Genomic DNA, 17,258 nt, shown 5'->3' with positions numbered 1-17,258 from the left:
GAGCACGGTGCCTGTCCGCCATGTCCGCGCTGCCTGCGCGGGGGCGGCGGTGTGCGCTGCGTGCGTACGAGCCGGAGGAGCCGGAGCGCGTAAGTTCCGCCGGTGCGCGGCGGCGGGAAATGGTGGGAGGGGAAAGCGGTCTGTGGGGCTCGGGCGTTGCGGCTCCTGGCGCGCAACTTACGCGGCCTGGGCAGGTCCTGCCTTCGGTTTTCCGCCTGGCCGGGAGGCCGCTGGCTCTGAGGGAATGGGGCGTGAGGCGCCGCCGCGGCAGCCGCTGGCCCCGGGGCGGTGAGGGGTCGGTGGCCGCGGGTCTGCTGCCGGTCCATGAGGCTGCTGTCAGCCGTTAGCCCCGGGGCGGTGAGGCGGCGGTGAGGGAGCCGGCGGCCCCGGGGGAGTGTGGCGGCTGCTAGCCGCTGGCCCCAGGACTGTGAGGGAGCGATGAGGCAGCTGTTTGCCCCGGAGCCGTGAGGCGGCCGCTGGCCCTGGTGCTGTGGAAGTGAAAGGCACTGTGCAGCGTTCGCTGGGCCCCGGGCTGTGGGAGGGAGCGGGGCCGTGGGGCTGCCGCTGGCTCCGTGGCTACGGTGGCTCGGCTGCCGGTTCCCCCTGGTGGCGGCGAGGCGACAGTACCGGGCCGAGAGCGCATCCACAGCGGGGCCGAGCAGCAGCCCTCCCGGTGCCGGTCCCAGTACAAAGGGGAGCAGCGGTGCCCTTTGGCCTCCCCGCCCCCGGTGTTAACGGGGTACACGCAGCCGTTTGCGGGGGGAACGATGTGTTCAGCGTATATGTGCGGCAGATACACACAGCCTGAAGCTGTGCCGGGGGAGGCTTAGGCTGGAGGTTAGGAAGAAGTTCTTCATAGAAAGAGATATTGGCCATTGGAATGTGCTGCCCAGGGAGGTGGTGGAGTCACCATCACTGGAGGTGCTTAGGAAGAGACTGGTTGGGGTGCTTGGTGCCATGGTTTAGTTGATTAGATAGTGTTGGATGATAGGTTGGACTTGATGATCTCAAAGGTCTTTTCCAGCCTGGTTAATTCTCCTCTCTCCTCTCTCCTCTCTCCTCTCTCCTCTCTCCTCTCTCCTCTCTCCTCTCTCCTCTCTCCTCTCTCCTCTCTCCTCTCTCCTCTCTCCTCTCTCCTCTCTCCTCTCTCCTCTCTCCTCTCTCCTCTCTCCTCTCTCCTCTCTCCTCTCTCCTCTCTCCTCTCTCCTCTCTCCTCTCTCCTCTCTCCTCTCTCCTCTCTCCTCTCTCCTCTCTCCTCTCTCCTCGTGTTCTCCCCCAAGATTCATCCCAGCAAGGTGTTTCTCATTGGCCACCTTGTAAGCATGGTTCTTCCCAAGAGTCAGGGTGTTAACTTGGGAAAATGAAGAGGAGTTCCAAGAACAACTTCTCCTGGTTTTCAGGCTGTCCCCTGCTGGTAGTCAGCCATCCTTGTCCATGTGTGACAGGAGCAAAACTTGTGGTTAGAAGCCAACCTTGTTTATCAGAGGCACACCATTTGCAGAGAAGAGGAACATCTGTTCTGTGAACTTTCTGCCTGTTCCTGATGAAGTTACCTAGCAAAGAAGGAATTTCTTTTTTTTTCTTTCTCCTGTTTTTGAGGTTAGATGGGGAAAAAAATAGCTTTATTCTACTTCTTGAGTTGCTGTTTGTGCACTAAAGAAAGCATTGGCTGGTCTCTTCTCCCTAGTAACAAGAGGTCAGACAAGAGGGAATGGCCTCAAGTTGCACCAAGGGAGGTTTAGGTTGGAGGTTAGAAGAAACTTCTTCCCTGAAAGGGTTTTCAAAGACTGGAATAGGCTGCCCAGGGAGGTGTGTGAATCCCCACAGCTGAAGGTGTTTCAAAGATGCAGATTCCGTGCTGGGAGACATGGGTTAGCACCAGCCTTGATAGAGTTAGGGAACGGTTGGATTCAGTGACCTTAAAGTTCTTCTCCAACCAAAATGATTCTGTGATTTTGTTTGAGCTAGTTATCTGCATTCCAAATAAAATTCTTCTGAAACTCCCAGGACAGGGTAACACAGAATTGCTGTTGCTACCTCTATAAACAGCAGAATACATGAGTCAAGCTCTGCAAGATAGTTTTGAGTGAACTTTTCTTATTACAGCTCATAACATTTTCTATGTGGAGCAGCCTAGACAAGACATCAGAGGTTGTTTTATTTTTCTTCTTTCTATAAACAGTTGTTATGGTCTAGATAACAACTGAATCACCATGGCCAGATGCATTTAAGTTGTGTTTAATACATTTAAGTTCTCCTTCCGTCTACTTTGCCCTATTGCAGTCACATCTGGAGTATTGTGTCCAGTTCTGGGCTCCCCAGGTCAAGAGAGACAGGGAACTACTGGAGAGAGTGCATTGGAGGCTACAAAGATGCTGAGGGGCCTGGAGTATCTCTGTGAGGAGGAAAGGCTGAGAGACCTGGGGGTGTTAAGCCTGGAGAAGAACAGCCTGAGAGGGTTCTCAATGCTCAGCACGAACTAAAGGACTTGTGGGAGGCAAGAGGCTGGGACCAGACTCTTGTCAGTGGTTCCCAGTGACAGGACAAGGGGCAATGGGCACAAACTGGAATCCAGGATGTTCCACATGAAGATGAGGAGAAACTCCTTTGGTGTGAGGGTGCTGGAGCCCTAGAACAGGCTTGCCAGAAAGGTTGTGGTGTCTCCTGTGGAGAGATTCCAACACCTCCTGGCCAGTGTGATCCTGAGCAAGCTGCTGTGGGTGCCCTTGCTTTAGCAGGGTATTTGGGCTGAATGATCTCCAGAGGTCCCTTCCAGGCCCACTATACTGGGATTCAGTGAAAAAGGGACAATAAAGTCTATTTATACAAAGTAACAAGAATGGTGTGAACAGGAGGTTGCACACGTGTGCTGAATCCCATCCTTGCCTCAGTGAGAGCAGCTTGTCATTTGCAGAACCAGTTCTGCTCCAGGTCACAGCAGGCCAATGTGATTTGCCATGACTTATCTTAAACTACATTTCCAAGCTGGATGTAGCATGGTGATCCCTAAACAATGGAATCATTTGGATGAAATCCTTGTTTTCCCTCTGAACAGCACCTGTGGCAGTTTAGGCTGGGTGCCTCCTGTTGCTGCCACACAAGATACACCTCCGGTGCCCTGGGGGGTCCAGCCCAGTGGGTGGATACAGGAAGCTGCCTATTTCATACCCATAATGTCCTGCTCCCTATAAATCTATCAGCAAGGTCTCACACTTTCTCTTTCTTTCCTTGCTGCTCCCATGGGAGATGCTCCCTGTCTGGTAATGGAAGGGGAATTATCTCAAGCCCTCTTAGGCCTGGCTAGGCCTAATGCCAGAAGGAGAAGGGAGAAGGGCAATCTCACATCTGGACAGCTGCCATTAGCCTAACAATGGAGGGGGGGAAGAAAGAGCCCTGGGGGTTTTGGATGTACCCTCAGGTAGGGAGAAGGGGAGTGCTGGGAGGCTTCAGGGTATGCTGTAAGGGATTCTGTATGCTTGGGGATCTTTTTTGTCACTGTGCTTGTAGCTCTCTGTAAAACACTCACTGCTTTTCCATTTAAATTTTCCATCACTTCTGCAATCCATTTGTGAGTCTCATTCTTCTGCCCTGGTGAGAGGCAAGAGAGGATCTGCCTGGCCTCAAACAAGGACAGCACCTCATTGGTCCTTACTAATCACAGCCCCTTTGAATCCTGCACTAGCTCCATGCACAGGCATTCATAGAGCCATAGAATGGTTTGGATTAGAGTGGACCTTCAAGACTATCTAGTTCCAACCCCCTGCTATGGGCAGGGACACCTTCCACTAGACTAGGTTGCTCAAGTCCTCATCCAGCTAGGCCTTGAACATCTCCAGGAGGGAGCATCCACAGCCTCCCTGGGCAAACTGTTCCAGTGTCTCACCACCCTCAATATAAAGAATTTCTTTCTAATATGCAGTCTAATTTCTAGTCTAGTGATGTAGTGATTGATTCTTTCCTGAGGAAGAATTCCAGAGAGTGAAGGCTTCCCTGGAGCCAGCCTCTGCTAGAAACTTCCTCAAATTGTCTTGGCATGGCTACGAGAAGTTTGTCAGCTATCTGCTGAATTCCTCTCACTGATGCTAAGTATCTTAACCCCCCTCACAAAAACACAATACCTCGAATTTATTTTTAATAAGCCAAATTTCTTCTGATGTCATTTTCTTTCCCTTTTCCCCTTCATCTCCCACGTCTTGCTAGTTACTGCTCTGCTCTACCTTTTAATAAAGGACGAGTTCTTCAGCAACAAAGAAGGAAATGTTTTCCCAGTGGAAGGAGCCCTACCTTTAGAGGACCTTCTCAGACTTTTTATTATTACATTATTCACTTTCTTAGCACAATACATATTTCACTTTTTGATTTGCTTCCCATCCAAATACCCTCTCTTCCTTGATAGTCTTCTCATTTCCACTCCTTCCCCCCCCACCCCCTTTTTTTTTTTCCCACTGAGGTTCCTGTTGTGTTGATCCATTTTTATTCTTGCATAACATATTCCCATTTAAACTTTCCTTTCTCTGCTTCAAGAGGCTGTTAGCTCTGTGGCAGCATGTTTTCTGCCTGTGAAATCATACTCCGGTGGAAGAGATTGGTTGTTGTTATTCCTTAAACAAAGTTTGGACAGAAAAATAAAGAAAAAAGGAAAGAAAAAAGCACTTCAAAAGTGTGTGTATCTCTTCAGAATTCAGTCAGACCCTGAAATGTCTGTGGCAGGTCTGAAAGTTCCCGTTATTCTCTTAATTTGCTGTCAACAATTTCAAGCAGCCCCTGGGATTTAGGTGCTCTCCCCAATACGTGGCGTAACAGTCACAGGCCAAGGAGACTCTTCTCCACGGTCCCAGTTGGTGTCTTCCACAGACTTCCAACTTAACCTTTCCAGTTCCAGCATGGTGGGGGTTGGAAGGGATCTCTGGAGATCATGTTGTCCAACCTCTCTGCTGCAACAAAATTGTGGCCAGCAGATCAAGAGAGGTGATTCTGGTCACTGTGCTCTGGTGGCACCTTCCCTGGAGTGCTGTACCTAGCTCTGGGACCCCCAACACAAGAGATGTGGACCTGCTGGTGCAGGTCCACAAAGATGATCAGAGGGCTGAAGCACCTCTCAAATGAGGACAGGCTGAGAGAGTTGGGGCTGTTCCACCTGGAGAGGAGAAGGCTCCAAGAAGACCCTAGAGCTGCATTTCAGTATCTGAAGGGGACCTAGAAGGCAGCTGGAGAGCCACTGTTTAGAAGGGCTTCTGGTGATAGGACGTGGGTCAATGATTTGAAACTGGAGCAGGTTAGATTTAGGTTGGGCATTAGGAGCAAGTTCTTCACAATGAAGGTGTTGAAATACTGGAACAAGTTGCCCAGGAATGTGGTTGAGGCCCCCTCCCTGGAGACATTCAGGATCAGACTTGATGTGGCCCTGGGATGCCTGATCTAGTTTGAGGTGTCCCTGCTGAGTGCAGGGGGATTGTACAAGAAGACCTTTGAAGGTCTCTTCCAACTCAATGCAATCTGTGAATGTGTAAAGCAGAGACACCCAGGTGCAGGTGGGTTTGCAATCTCTTCAGAGAAGGAGGCTCCACAGCCTCTCTGGGCAGCCTGCTCCAGTGCAGGTTGAAGCTTGAAGAGTGTGAAGTGAGTTGGTTCTGTAGCAATGGAAAGCTGTAAAAAGGTGACAGCATTCAGAGGAAGAGACAGAAATGATTACAAAATGTGTCTTCATAGCTGTCTGAGTTGGCTGCAGGGTTTTCCTTCTGTTTCCTGGCTGTAATTAGTCATTTCACACAACATCCCCTGATCTCCGCTCCTTTGATAAACTCCATCCTGAACTATCACTAATGGAGGGTGAAGGATGTTCTTCTCCCAGTGGCATTTTCTCCCCACTTTATGGAAGTGAGACACAGAGGTGTTTCATTCCATCTGCAGATTTCCCTGCTCGTCCAGCATGAAATGCTGTATTAAATGCAATATTTTGGTGTCCTGGCCTATTGTCTGATAGTCCATGTTTTACTAACTGTCACAGGCCGGAGCTGGGCTGGCCACCAGATGAGTCGGGCTGGCCACTAGAGGTTTTCCATGAACCCCTCTGCCTTCCCCAAAGAAAGAAGGGAGAGAGACTGATTGCATGGGAAAGAAACTCCACTAGATGGGATAGAAAGAACAATGCCATGGAATAGAGAGACAGAGACACAAACCAACATGGAACCCATGCCCTGATGGCAATGATTGCACCACTGGCACCACTGATGCTGGGGGCAGGCACTGGGCAAGTCCCAGACTGTACTCTGCAGCAGATGGGAACCAGATTCAGGAGCTGTATTATGAAACTGGATTCAGAAACACAGGGATGGAAGGTGGAAGGAGCAGAATCCTACTGGGATGGCATCTAGTGGAGAAGAAGCTTGGCCCTGGTGATCCTTCAGCTTCCTTCTGCAGATGCCATTCATGGGCTGCAGTCCCTTGTTGGGCAGTTGAAGGTCCCCTGTCCTGGCCACTTCTCCCTGCAGCTGCAGCCCAAGGTGGGACACAAACTGTGGCAGTACCTTTGGTGTGTGCAGGAGCAAGTCTCAGGTAGAACCTTTGTACAGCCCACCCAGCTGTAGCCCAAGGTGGGATACAAGATGTGGAGTGACCAAGTCACTTCTTCCAAATGAACACAAGGTTATTATTTCTTATAAGCAATAAAACCCTAAAAACTTGTGTTCAGCAGCCTGTACCTTGAGATGAGATAGATTTACAGAATGGCTTGGGTTAGAAGGGGCCTTAAAGATCATCCTGTTCCAACCTCCCTGCCATGAACAGGGACACCTCCCACTAGCCCGTGCTGCTCAAGGCCTCATCCAGTCTGACCTTGAAGATCTGGTGGGAGGGGGCATCCACTACCTCCCTGGGCAACCTGTTCCAGTGTCTCACCACCCTCACTGTACATGACATATCAATATTGCCTTTGATTCTTCCAGAAACGACCATGCAAGCCCTTGGAACCCCTTCCAGACCAGACTGGTGCTCTCCTCATTGATTGTGCCATGGAGCTGGACTCAAAACAGAAAATCTCTGCTGGCTCTGGTCCCTGGGCTGCAAAACCAAAGCAAAACTCAGTGGTATGTTTACACTGTTAACAACATCTGGTTTTTAGAACCACTTTCAAATACTTTTTGTCACAAAACCACACACAGTGGCACTATTTTCTCTTTTGTTTGATGATGTTGTGTATGGTTTTGTTCATCAGAGCCTTGAAAACCATGGAAGCAGAGGTACTGCCCAACCTTGCCCAAGATGTATTGCTGGAGAATCTGTGAGTATATTAACCTTCCTGCTCTGACCTAAAAGATAGACTTGCTCTTAACTATTAGATCCATAAACCATAATAAAAACTGCAATTAGTTGTTGTTTTTTGTCAGGAATAAAGCATGTAAATAAAAGAGGATTGATTCAGCATTTCTGAGGTACACCAGCAGAGCACAAACTAATAATACAGCAGCAGCAACAGCTGAAAAATACAGAGGCTGCAAAGACATTTTTCAAATTCACTCTAAAAAGCAGTGTTTAGGAAGTGTTGATCTGCTGGAGGCTCTACAAAGGGATCTGTCCAGGCTGGATTGATAAGCCAAGGCCAGTGGGATGAGGTTCAACAAGGCCAGGTGCTGGGGCTGCACTTGTGTCACATCAATCCATTTTAAATGACTCTGATTTCAGGGATATACTCTGTAGCAGGGAAAAAGGTGGAACCTCCTGGGTTGTGTTTTCTTCTTAGCATGGTGGGGTTGTAAGGAACCTCATCCAGGTAATCACGTAGTCCAATCTCCCTGCTAAAGCAGGGGCACCCACAGCAGCTTGCCTGGGGTCACAATGGTCAGGTAGGGTTGGAATCGCTCCACATAAGGAGACTCCACAACCTCTCATGGCATCCTGCTCCAGGGTTCCAGCAGCCTACCACCAAAGAAGTTTCTCCTTATCTTGAGATGGAGCCTCTTGGGTTCCAGTTTTTGTCTGTTGTCTCTTGTCCTGTCTGTGGGCACCACTGAGAAGAGTCTGGCCCCATCCTCTTGCCTCCTATCTTTTAACTCCTGCTGTCTTAGGCTGCTCATGTCCAGGGTCAGCCCAGGTCTCTCAGCCTTTCCTCCTCACAGAGATGTTCCAGGCCCCTCAGCATCTCTGTAGTGTCCATTGGGCTCTCTCCAGTAGTTCCCTGTATCTGGATCCTAGAAGAGGACCCAGGATTCCAGCTGCAGCCTGACTAGGACAGAGGAGAGGGAGAGGAGTAGCTCCCTCAACCTGTGAGCCACACTCCTCATGCAGTTATTGCAGCTGTCAGATTCTTTTAAAATGAACTTTGAAACTATACACTGAGGGGAAAGGCTTGCAGTTTTTCATGAGATAATGTTTAGTGACAGGAAACTTTGTCATTTCAGGGACACTTCAATCATATCCTGGGCTTCTAGGAGTGGAAAAGTGATGGATCAGCAGAACTGCTCTTCTGGTTAGACTCTGAAGACTCACCTCTGAACCTCACACGGCTGGATATCTGCACATCACTCACAGCCTGCGTCTGAGTGTGGTATCCACCACAGATTGCTCTGCTGTCACTCTTACAGTGCACAATTCTGGGTGTGATTGGTTCTACACATGAAACAATGCTTCTGCTTCTAAGATAGCTCACAATAGGGTTTTTTAAAAAGCTGATTGAACTTTTTTAGACTGGTTAAGTTGGTCTGGCCTTTGGCCCAGTCTTCACCTTGGACTGGGGTCAAAGGTCATGTTGATGCCAGAGGTTTTCTTCTCACTCTTGGGGCACCTTCTCTGATACTCTTGGCGAAGATCCTTGCATTGACATGGGTCTGGGGCCTGCAGTTTTCACTCAGCCCTATGTGTGCAGGTTTCTTCAAGTTTCTTCATTTTTAGATGGCTAAAGGAAGGCCAGTGAAGAATCACATCTTGTGAGGTACAGTCAGAGACCTGGGGTTGTTCAGCTTGGAAAAAAGGAGGCTGAGGGGAGACCTTCAAGCTCTCTACAACTCCCTGAAATGAGGTCAGAGTGAGGTAGGAGTTGGTCTCTTCTCCTCTCCCAGGGAACAAGGTACGAGAGGAAACTACCTCTGGTTGTACCAAGGGTGATGCAGAGATTGGACATGAGGAACAATTTCTTCCACAAAGGGTTGTCAAGACCTGGCCCAGGTTGCCCAGGGCAGGGCTGGAGTCCCCATTCCTGTGGAGGGGTTTCAAAGCTCTGGAAATGTAGTACTGAGGGACATGGTTTAGCAGAGGATTTGGCTGTGCTGAATTAATGATTGGACTTGGATCTTAAAGTTCATTTTCAGTTTCAGCAATTCTATGAGTCTAAGATGCCAAGTTGTCCAGTTTGGATATGACACTTCAGTGAGAGTTCTGGTTTGGGCATAAGGCTCCTGGAAGCTCAGAACTGAATGTCAATGTGTTAACTTCCTTTTTAAGCCAGTTTAAATTAAATTAGGAGCTCCAAAGTTAAAACCACCAGAATACCAGGAAGAGATCCTGACTCATAGATTCAGTCACAGAATGGTTTGGGTTGGAAGAACCTTAAAGATCATCCACTTCCAACCCTCCTGCCATGGGCAGGGACACCTCTCACTAGACCAGGTTGCTCAAGGCCCTGTGCAACCTGGTCTTGAGTACCTCCAGGGAGGGGGCATCCCTGGGAAACCTGTTGCAGCATCTCAGCACCCTCACTGTGAATGCGTGCTGCTGATAGCATCATACAATCAAGAACCATGGAATCATAAAGTCATACAATCACTGAATTGTTTTGGTTGGAAAAGACCTTAAAGATCATTGAGTCCAACCATTACCCCAGCATTGCCAGGTCACTACTAAACCATGTCCCTCAGCACCACTTCTCCAGGGCTTTGAAACCCCTCCAGGGATGGCAGCTCCACCACTGCCCTGGGCAGCCTGTTCCAGGCCTTTAAATCCCATTTGAGGAAGAAACTGTTCCTCATATCCAACCTAAACCTCCCTTGGATCAGCTTGAGGCCATTTCTTCCCATCCTATCACTTGTTTCTTGGGAGTATAAAGCAGTGTTAATTTAATAAGCAGTAGTTAAGAAGTAGTTGTTAGTGTGAGAAGAATTCAAGAGTGTGTATACTCACTCTCAGTTTGTGCAGGGTAAGGATACTTCTAATATTTGTCAAAAAGAGCAGCTCCTTTGTTTTTTCTTGAGTTGGCTTAAAATACATTAAAATTGAAAAAAGGAAAACAAAAAAAGGAACCTTACATGAAAATTAAAGAAAGGAACCTGTGGGAGCTGCATTTCAAGGCAGGAGGCAGAAGGGTGACAGGTCTGTGCCTTTGTATTGTATCCTACATTCCTCCTTGTTGCAGAAGGCCCCAAATCCTAACAAAAACCTTGAGAAATCCTAACAAAACTTGAACAGATTTTTGTCTTTTTCCTTACATTTCTGGGAGCACCACTGAAGTATTTTGGATAAATGCACATTTCAATTCTGTTCTGTGGAATATCCTCACGCCTTGAGTCCTGTGTCCAGTTCTGGGCCCCTCAGTTTAAGAAGGACATTGAGACACTTGAACGTCTCCAGAGAAGGGCAACGAGGCTGGGGAGAGGCCTTGAGCACAAGCCCTATGAGGAGAGGCTGAGGGAGCTGGGGTTGCTTAGCCTGGTGAAGAGGAGGTTCAGGGGTGACCTCATTGCCCTCTACAACTACCTGAAAGGTGGCTGTAGCCAGGAAGGGGTTGGTCTCTTCTCCCAGGCAACCAGCACCAGAACAAGGGGACACAGTCTCAAGCTGTGCCAGGGGAAGTTTAGGCTGGAGGTGAGGAGAAAGTTCTTCCCAGCGAGAGTCATTAGTCATTGGAATGTGCTGCCCAGGGAGGTGGTGGAATCACCATCCCTCGAGGTGCTCAAGAGGAGATTGGATGTGGCACTTGGTACCATGGTCTAGTCATGAGTCTGTTGTGACAGGTTGGACTCGATGATCCTTGAGGTCTCTTCCAACCTTGGCAATACTGTGATACTGTGATCCCAAAGCAAAATACCTGATAATGGTCACACTGTGAGCCAAGGGTTACATCCAAACACTCACTGCTGCATCTCTATGTCTGCTTCCCTGGTCTGACTCCTCCTGAACTCATCAACTGCCTTCTCCAGTGGAGCAAGAAACATGTTGAGCTGTGTAGAAACATCACCTGATTTGTTCCCAAACGAGAAGACATTCCCTGATTTGTTCCCAAACGAGAAGACAAACACTTGTGGATAAACTTTAAAGTGATTCTTTCAGCTAGGATGTGATTCCTTACTCCATGCCAAGGCAAGGAATGCATCAAGAAATCAAACCAGTGTGAAAACAGATCATGTTTTAATAGTTTAATATATGGAAGGCTTATAATAGTGATATTTTTGTAAGTAGATTTCCTGTTTCTGCTGTGTTTCAGGGGGATAAAGCTGTTGTGATAAGTGCAGGTGAATGCTGCCCAGGTATTTTTCTTTAAAGCAGGTTTGTGTCAAATCTGCAGGAGAACCACAAAATTATTTTTGTATGACTTTTTCTCCTCACCTTGTATAAAGGATGATTTTTTTTGTTTTATTGAGACAGATTCTATACTCTTTGTATTTCCTAACATGGTGGTTTGTACACAGAATAACTCAGGTGATAGTTTATTCACCTGTACATAATGAAACAGGCATGTGGTCTGCTTTGAATTCAGGTTAAGAAGATGGAATTTAATATTTTTTGAACTCTGTATTTTTGTAAATTGCTCCTTAGCAAAAGCAGAAGCATTAAAACACCACTTTGGCTACAGCTTGGAACTCTCTGCCCTCGTTATTCCATTAATAATTGAGTTACCTTCTGCAGACCTTGAGGTATCAAGGTAAATAAAAACAGTTTGGAGTTTATCTGAAGTACAGTTTGTTGGGGTGTAGCCCCCACAGAAGGGAAGGCAGCAGGGAGACCTTAGAGCAGGCTTCCAGTGTTTGAAAGAGGCTACAGGAATGCTGGAGAGGGTCTTCTGGCAAAGGGACAGAGTGACAGGATGAGGGGTGATAGCTCCAAACCTCAAAAATGGAGAGCTGGAGAGACACCTTTTACAAAGGTATGGAATGACAGGTCAAGAGGGAATCATAGAATGGTAGGGGCTGGAAGGGACCTCTGAAGACCAGCCCTCTCACAAAGCAGGATCACCTAGGGCAGGTCACACAAACACATGCAGATGATTCTTGAAAGTCTCCAGAGAAGAGGACTCCACAACCTCTCTGGCAAGCCTGCTCCAGGGCACCAGCACCCTTCAAAGTTACAAAAATGGAGAGCTGGAGTGGGACTTCTGACGAAAGCATGGAGTGACAGGCTGAGGGGAAATGGCTTCATACCAGAAGCAGCTGGATTGAGATTAGACATTAGGAAGAAATTCTCCCACTTGAGGGTGGTGAGGCACTGGAAGAGATTGCCCAGAGAAGTTTGGAGGCTCCAAACTTGGAAATGTTCCAAGCTAGGTTGGATGGAGCCTCGAGCAGCATGGTCTAGTGGAAGGTGTCCCTACCCATAGCAGAGGTGTTGGAACTAGCTGATCTTTGCGGTCCCTTCCAACCCAAGCCATTCTGTGATTCTATGACTTTCAGCTCCTGTTTAAGATTCTCTGCTTCTGGAAGGGATGGGGTGTCCCTGCCCATGGCGGGGGGGTTGGAACTAGATGATCCTTGTGGTCCCTTCCAACCCTGACTGATACTATGGTGAGGAGATTCCCTGTTCTGAGGTACCAAGCTGTGTTTCTCAATCAAAGTTCATAGATCCATATACTGGTTTTGGGTTAGAAGGGACCTGAAAGATCATCTAGTTCCAACACCCCTGCCATGGGCAGGGACACCTCCCACTAGACCAAGTTGCTCAAGGCCTCAAGACGCACAAGAGCCTTCCAAGACCTAACCACCAACTTGCTTGGCCGTGTTGACTGCCCCCTGGGATATTCTCTCTTCCAATGTTCACGTGCAAGCGTTCAGTAGGTGGTTGCTGCTGTTTAGCCTTGGACAGATGTTGTGTTGGCTTCTGAAGTCCACACAGCTTCATCCCATTTGCTTTCAAAGGGGCTGTGGTGACATCAGCGTGCTTACTGCAACACTCCAGAAAGCCCAGCGTGATATTTGCTTGCAACACAGGGTGTCATTCATGAGTTATACATAAATGGCAGCTTTACATATTTAAAAGGAACATGGACTGCTTCATATCTGAAGTATGTTTCCCAGGAGGCAGCCACCACCATTTGATCTATTTTTGATTAAAATGTAAAAATTAAAAATTAAATCAAATGGCAGGGAAATAATTCCTTGGGGAAAAACACACTTCAGTTATGAAGTATTCCCTGTAGGAACCTTGAGAATCTTACAGCTGTATTGTCTTATCTGTAGGTGGTCTTTTTATGTCTCACATAATTAAAATGAATTGCTGTTAGAGGACCCAGATTCCTGCATACAGATTTATGAACCTTGAGGCACCTCCAGTCGCAGACAGACAGCGGGAGCAAAAGCTCCCCTGTGCAGACAGTGCTGTGCCGAGGCAGGTACGGGGAGCTGTGGGCTTTACTTGGGAGTGTTGAGGGGAGAGGAGGACTGCGATCAATTGTATGAGGTTTAACAAAGCCAAGTGCTGGGTCCTGCACTTGGGTCACAACAGCCCCATGAGCACTCCTGGCCCGAGGCAAAGTGGCTGGACGTTGCCCAGTAGAAAACGACCTGGGAGTGCTGGTTTATAGCAGCTGAAGAGGAGCCAGCATGTGCCCAGGTGACCTTATTGTGGCCTTCCAGTATCTGAAGGGGGCCTACAAGAAAGCTGGTGAGGGACTTTTTAGGGTGTCAGGTAGTGAAGGTAGTGATAGGACTAGGGGGAATGGAACAAAACTAGAAATGGGTAGATTCAGATTGGATGTTAGGAGGAAATTCTTCCCCATGAGGGTGGTGAAACACTGGAACAGGTTGCCTAGGGAGGTGGTAGAAGTCTCATGCCAGGGGGTTTTGAAGGCCAGGCTGGATGTGACACCAGCACCCTGGCTTGGATCAGGAACAGTGTGGCCCACAGGAGCAGGGCAGGGATTGTTCCCCTGTACTTGGAAGTGGTATCCACACCTGGAATCCTGGGTTCAATTTTGGGCCCCTCACTCCAAGAAGGACACTGAGGGGCTGGAGCAGGTGCAGAGAAGGGCAACAAAGTTGGTGAAGGGTCTGGAGGTCTAGTGAGGAGCAGCTGAGGAACCTGGGGTTGTTTGGTTTGGAGAAGAGGCTGAGGGGAGACCTCATTGCTCTCTGTAACTCCCTGAAAAAGGTTGGAATGAGGTGAGGGTTGGTCTCTTCTCCCTTGTATCAGGTGATAGATTGAGAAGAAATGGTCTGAAATTGTGTCAGGGGAGGTTTTGTTTGGACATGAGGAAGAATTTCTTCACTGCAAGAATGGTCAGGCATTGGAACAGGCTGCCCAGGGAGGTGGTGGAGTCACCATCCCAGGAGGTGCTCAAGAAACCTGTGGACATGATGCTTTGAGATGAGGTTTAACAGCCATGGTGGTGCTGGGTTGATGGTTAGGCTCCATGATCTTAGAGGGCTTTTCCAACTGAAACAATTCTATGGTTCTATAAATCCCTACCTCACTTGAATCTCAATTTTCCTAATAAAATACATCTGCATTTTGGGGGAAAGAAAAGGTAAGAACACACAGAAATGTTTGTTGCACTACTTTAGAGAAATGTCATTTTAAAGCAGAGATAGTGTGATGCAGCCAGTTGGTGGTTATAAATATCTGAAGGGTGGGTGTCAAGGAGAAGGTGCCTCTCATTTTCAGTTGTGTCCTGTGATAGGACAAGGGGCAATTGGAAGTTGGAGAAGGGACCTCCTCCACCTCTACTTTGCCCCAGCAAGGTCATAGCTGGAATACTGGGTCCTGTCCTGTGCCCTCTACCTCAAAAGCCACAAGGAATTACTGGAGAGAGTCCAGTGGAGGCTACAGAGATGCTGAGGAGCCTGGAGCATCTCTGTGAGAAGGAAAGGCTGAGATCTGAGGCTGTTGACCCTGGAAAAAGCGCAGTCTGAGAAAGGAGCATTCTGAGAGGGGATCTTCTCAATGCTCAGCAACAGTTAAAGGACCTGTGGGAAGGCAAGAGGATGGTCACAGACATGTCAGTGGTGCCCAGTGACTAGACAAGAGGCAACAGGCACAAGTCAGAGCCCAGGAGATTCCACCAGAACAGGAGGAGAAAATTCTTTGGTGGTGGGATATTGAACCCCTGGAGCAGGCTGCCCAGAGAGATTGTGCAGTCTCCTTCTCTGGAGAGCTTCCCTCCCCACCTGTCCGTTGTGATCCTGGGCAAGCTGCTGTTGGTGCCACTGATCTAGCAGGGGGGTTGGACTGGAAGATCCCTAGAGGTCACTTCCAGCCCCCCACCATTGTATGATTCTGTATATTCATGGACATTTTCTCTGCAAAGGTTAATGTTTCACCAGTTAAAACAAAAGATTGTGAAATTGTATTTAGGAGGAAAATGTGCCCTGCAGAATGGAATGCAGCTTGTTTCTGCCTCAGAATATGGGGATGGGTATTTGATCAGATTAGAAGGTAGCAAGGATCAGGATAAGAGACTACAGAATTGAATTTACCTTTGCATGTGTCAGGAGAACAGAAATATCATTTGTTTGTTTTGGCTTGGGTTTGATTCTCTTTAGTGCTCTCCACAACAATGACTTGTGACCAGCTCAGGCTGTAATTGAAACATCCAGTTCCTTAAAAATTAAAAAGGGATGGAAGCAAAATCCTCAGGTTTAAACAGAGAGGAGAAAACAATTCAAACAATGAAAGCCCCAAAGTCAGTGAGTTCCATCCTGCCTTGTAGAAGCGTTTTGTAAGGAGCAGCAGGAACAGTGGAATTTCAGTGTAATGCTTGAAAGAGAAAATGCTTCTGATCTTTGGCTTTCTTGGTAGAGGGGAGTTTTTAATGTCTAATCAGACTAAAATCCTCCTGTAATTGCACAGTGAGAGGCCTGTGAAGTTTCAGGAGGGCTGCAGATGGAGCACAGAGCTACAGAAGCAAGAAGATTTTCCAGCAATGCCTGAGGTGTTATGAATGGGATGTGTCTGTACCAGCTGTTGCCACCTAGTGATGGCCAGTCAGGAAGCCAAGTAGGCACAATAGTGAGATATTAAGAGCAGCCACACCAAAAATCATCTATCTTAGAATGTGCTTGTGTTCTGTTTGCTCTTTCCAGGTGTTCAAAGATTGTGAGTTGCTCTATGCTGCGGAATCTTTTCCTGCCCCGAGACAGACAAAACCCCAAAACACCACCACAAATCATAACCAAGAACCAAAACTGGATCAGCACAGATTTATGTTGGACATTAAGAAGTTGTTTTTCACAGTGAGGGTGGTGAGACACTGGAACAGATTGCCCAGAGATGCAGTGGAAGCCCCATCCCTGGAGTCAATCAAGGCCAACCTGAGTGTCCCTGCTGACTGCAAGGGAGTTGGACAAGATGACCTCTGAGGATCACCTGTGATGCAATCTATGAATTTCTGAAAAGGCTTTGTGTGCCTCCCAGCCCACACCAAAGGGTTTCCTCTGCTCATGTCCACCTTCCCAAACACTGAATTTCATCCCCACTATCCTCAAAGAACAGAATCATGACATCATAACATTGTTTTGCTTGGAAGAAACCTTTAAGATCACCAATTTCAACCATCAAGCCAGCATCACTATAGCCACCAAACCATGTCCCAAAGAGGCACATTCACACATTTCTCAAACACCTCCCTAGGCACCCTGGTCCAATAGCTGACCACTCTTTCAGGAAAGAAATTGTTCCTCATGTCCAAACTAAACTTCCCCTGGCACAATTTCAAGCCATTTCCTCTTTCCCAAGAAGAGGCCAGGAATCCATCCCCAGTTCCTCAGTGCTGGCAGTGCCCAGGGCTGTCTCCAGCTGCCTACTGCTATTTTTGATCAATGTAATAAAAAGCCTTTAAATCACAGAAACTTCTCCTGGACTCAACTTCTCCAGGTGGAACATGCCCAGTAGGTGAAAGATGTTTTGAGTCAATGGGTCAGAAGCTTCCAGAGAGTCTGTAAAGCTTTTATGACTAGGCAGGGTCACATCTATTTGACAGTTTTGCTCTCTCAAACATTGAAACCATTCCAGGTGCGGTCAAAGCCGAGTCACAAACTCCTTATCTTCAAAACCTGACACTTTGTCACTCCCTAGGTGCAGCAAACAACTTTCCCAGATCAGAGACTGGGGCAGGTGTTTTGGAG

General features: G+C 48.0%; 1 protein-coding gene across 3 annotated transcripts; it reads left to right on the top strand.

The window, feature by feature from the left end:
- CUNH10orf143 (chromosome unknown C10orf143 homolog) lies at positions 1 to 16,960 on the top strand. Of its 3 annotated transcripts, none has more exons than XR_010987571.1 (5): positions 1 to 89; positions 6,945 to 7,085; positions 7,214 to 7,279; positions 8,397 to 8,542; positions 16,218 to 16,960. XR_010987571.1 is itself a non-coding variant. In XM_068140231.1 (4 exons), exons 1-4 carry the CDS (start codon positions 21 to 23, stop codon positions 8,424 to 8,426), a joined length of 306 nt encoding a protein of 101 aa, XP_067996332.1. In that variant the 5' UTR covers positions 1 to 20; the 3' UTR covers positions 8,427 to 11,778. The 3 variants fall into 3 exon arrangements, 1 of the variants encoding a protein (XP_067996332.1); XR_010987572.1 differs by having other exon boundaries at positions 16,187 to 16,960; XM_068140231.1 differs by lacking the exon at positions 16,218 to 16,960 and having other exon boundaries at positions 8,397 to 11,778.
- The last annotated feature ends 298 nt before the right edge of the window (positions 16,961 to 17,258 follow it).

This window comes from Melanerpes formicivorus, unplaced genomic scaffold, assembly GCF_026170545.1.
Source record: "Melanerpes formicivorus ecotype bairdi unplaced genomic scaffold, bMelFor1.0.p_v2 SCAF_6, whole genome shotgun sequence".
Taxonomy (NCBI): domain Eukaryota; kingdom Metazoa; phylum Chordata; class Aves; order Piciformes; family Picidae; genus Melanerpes; species Melanerpes formicivorus.
This window is presented reverse-complemented; position numbering and strand designations above follow the sequence as displayed.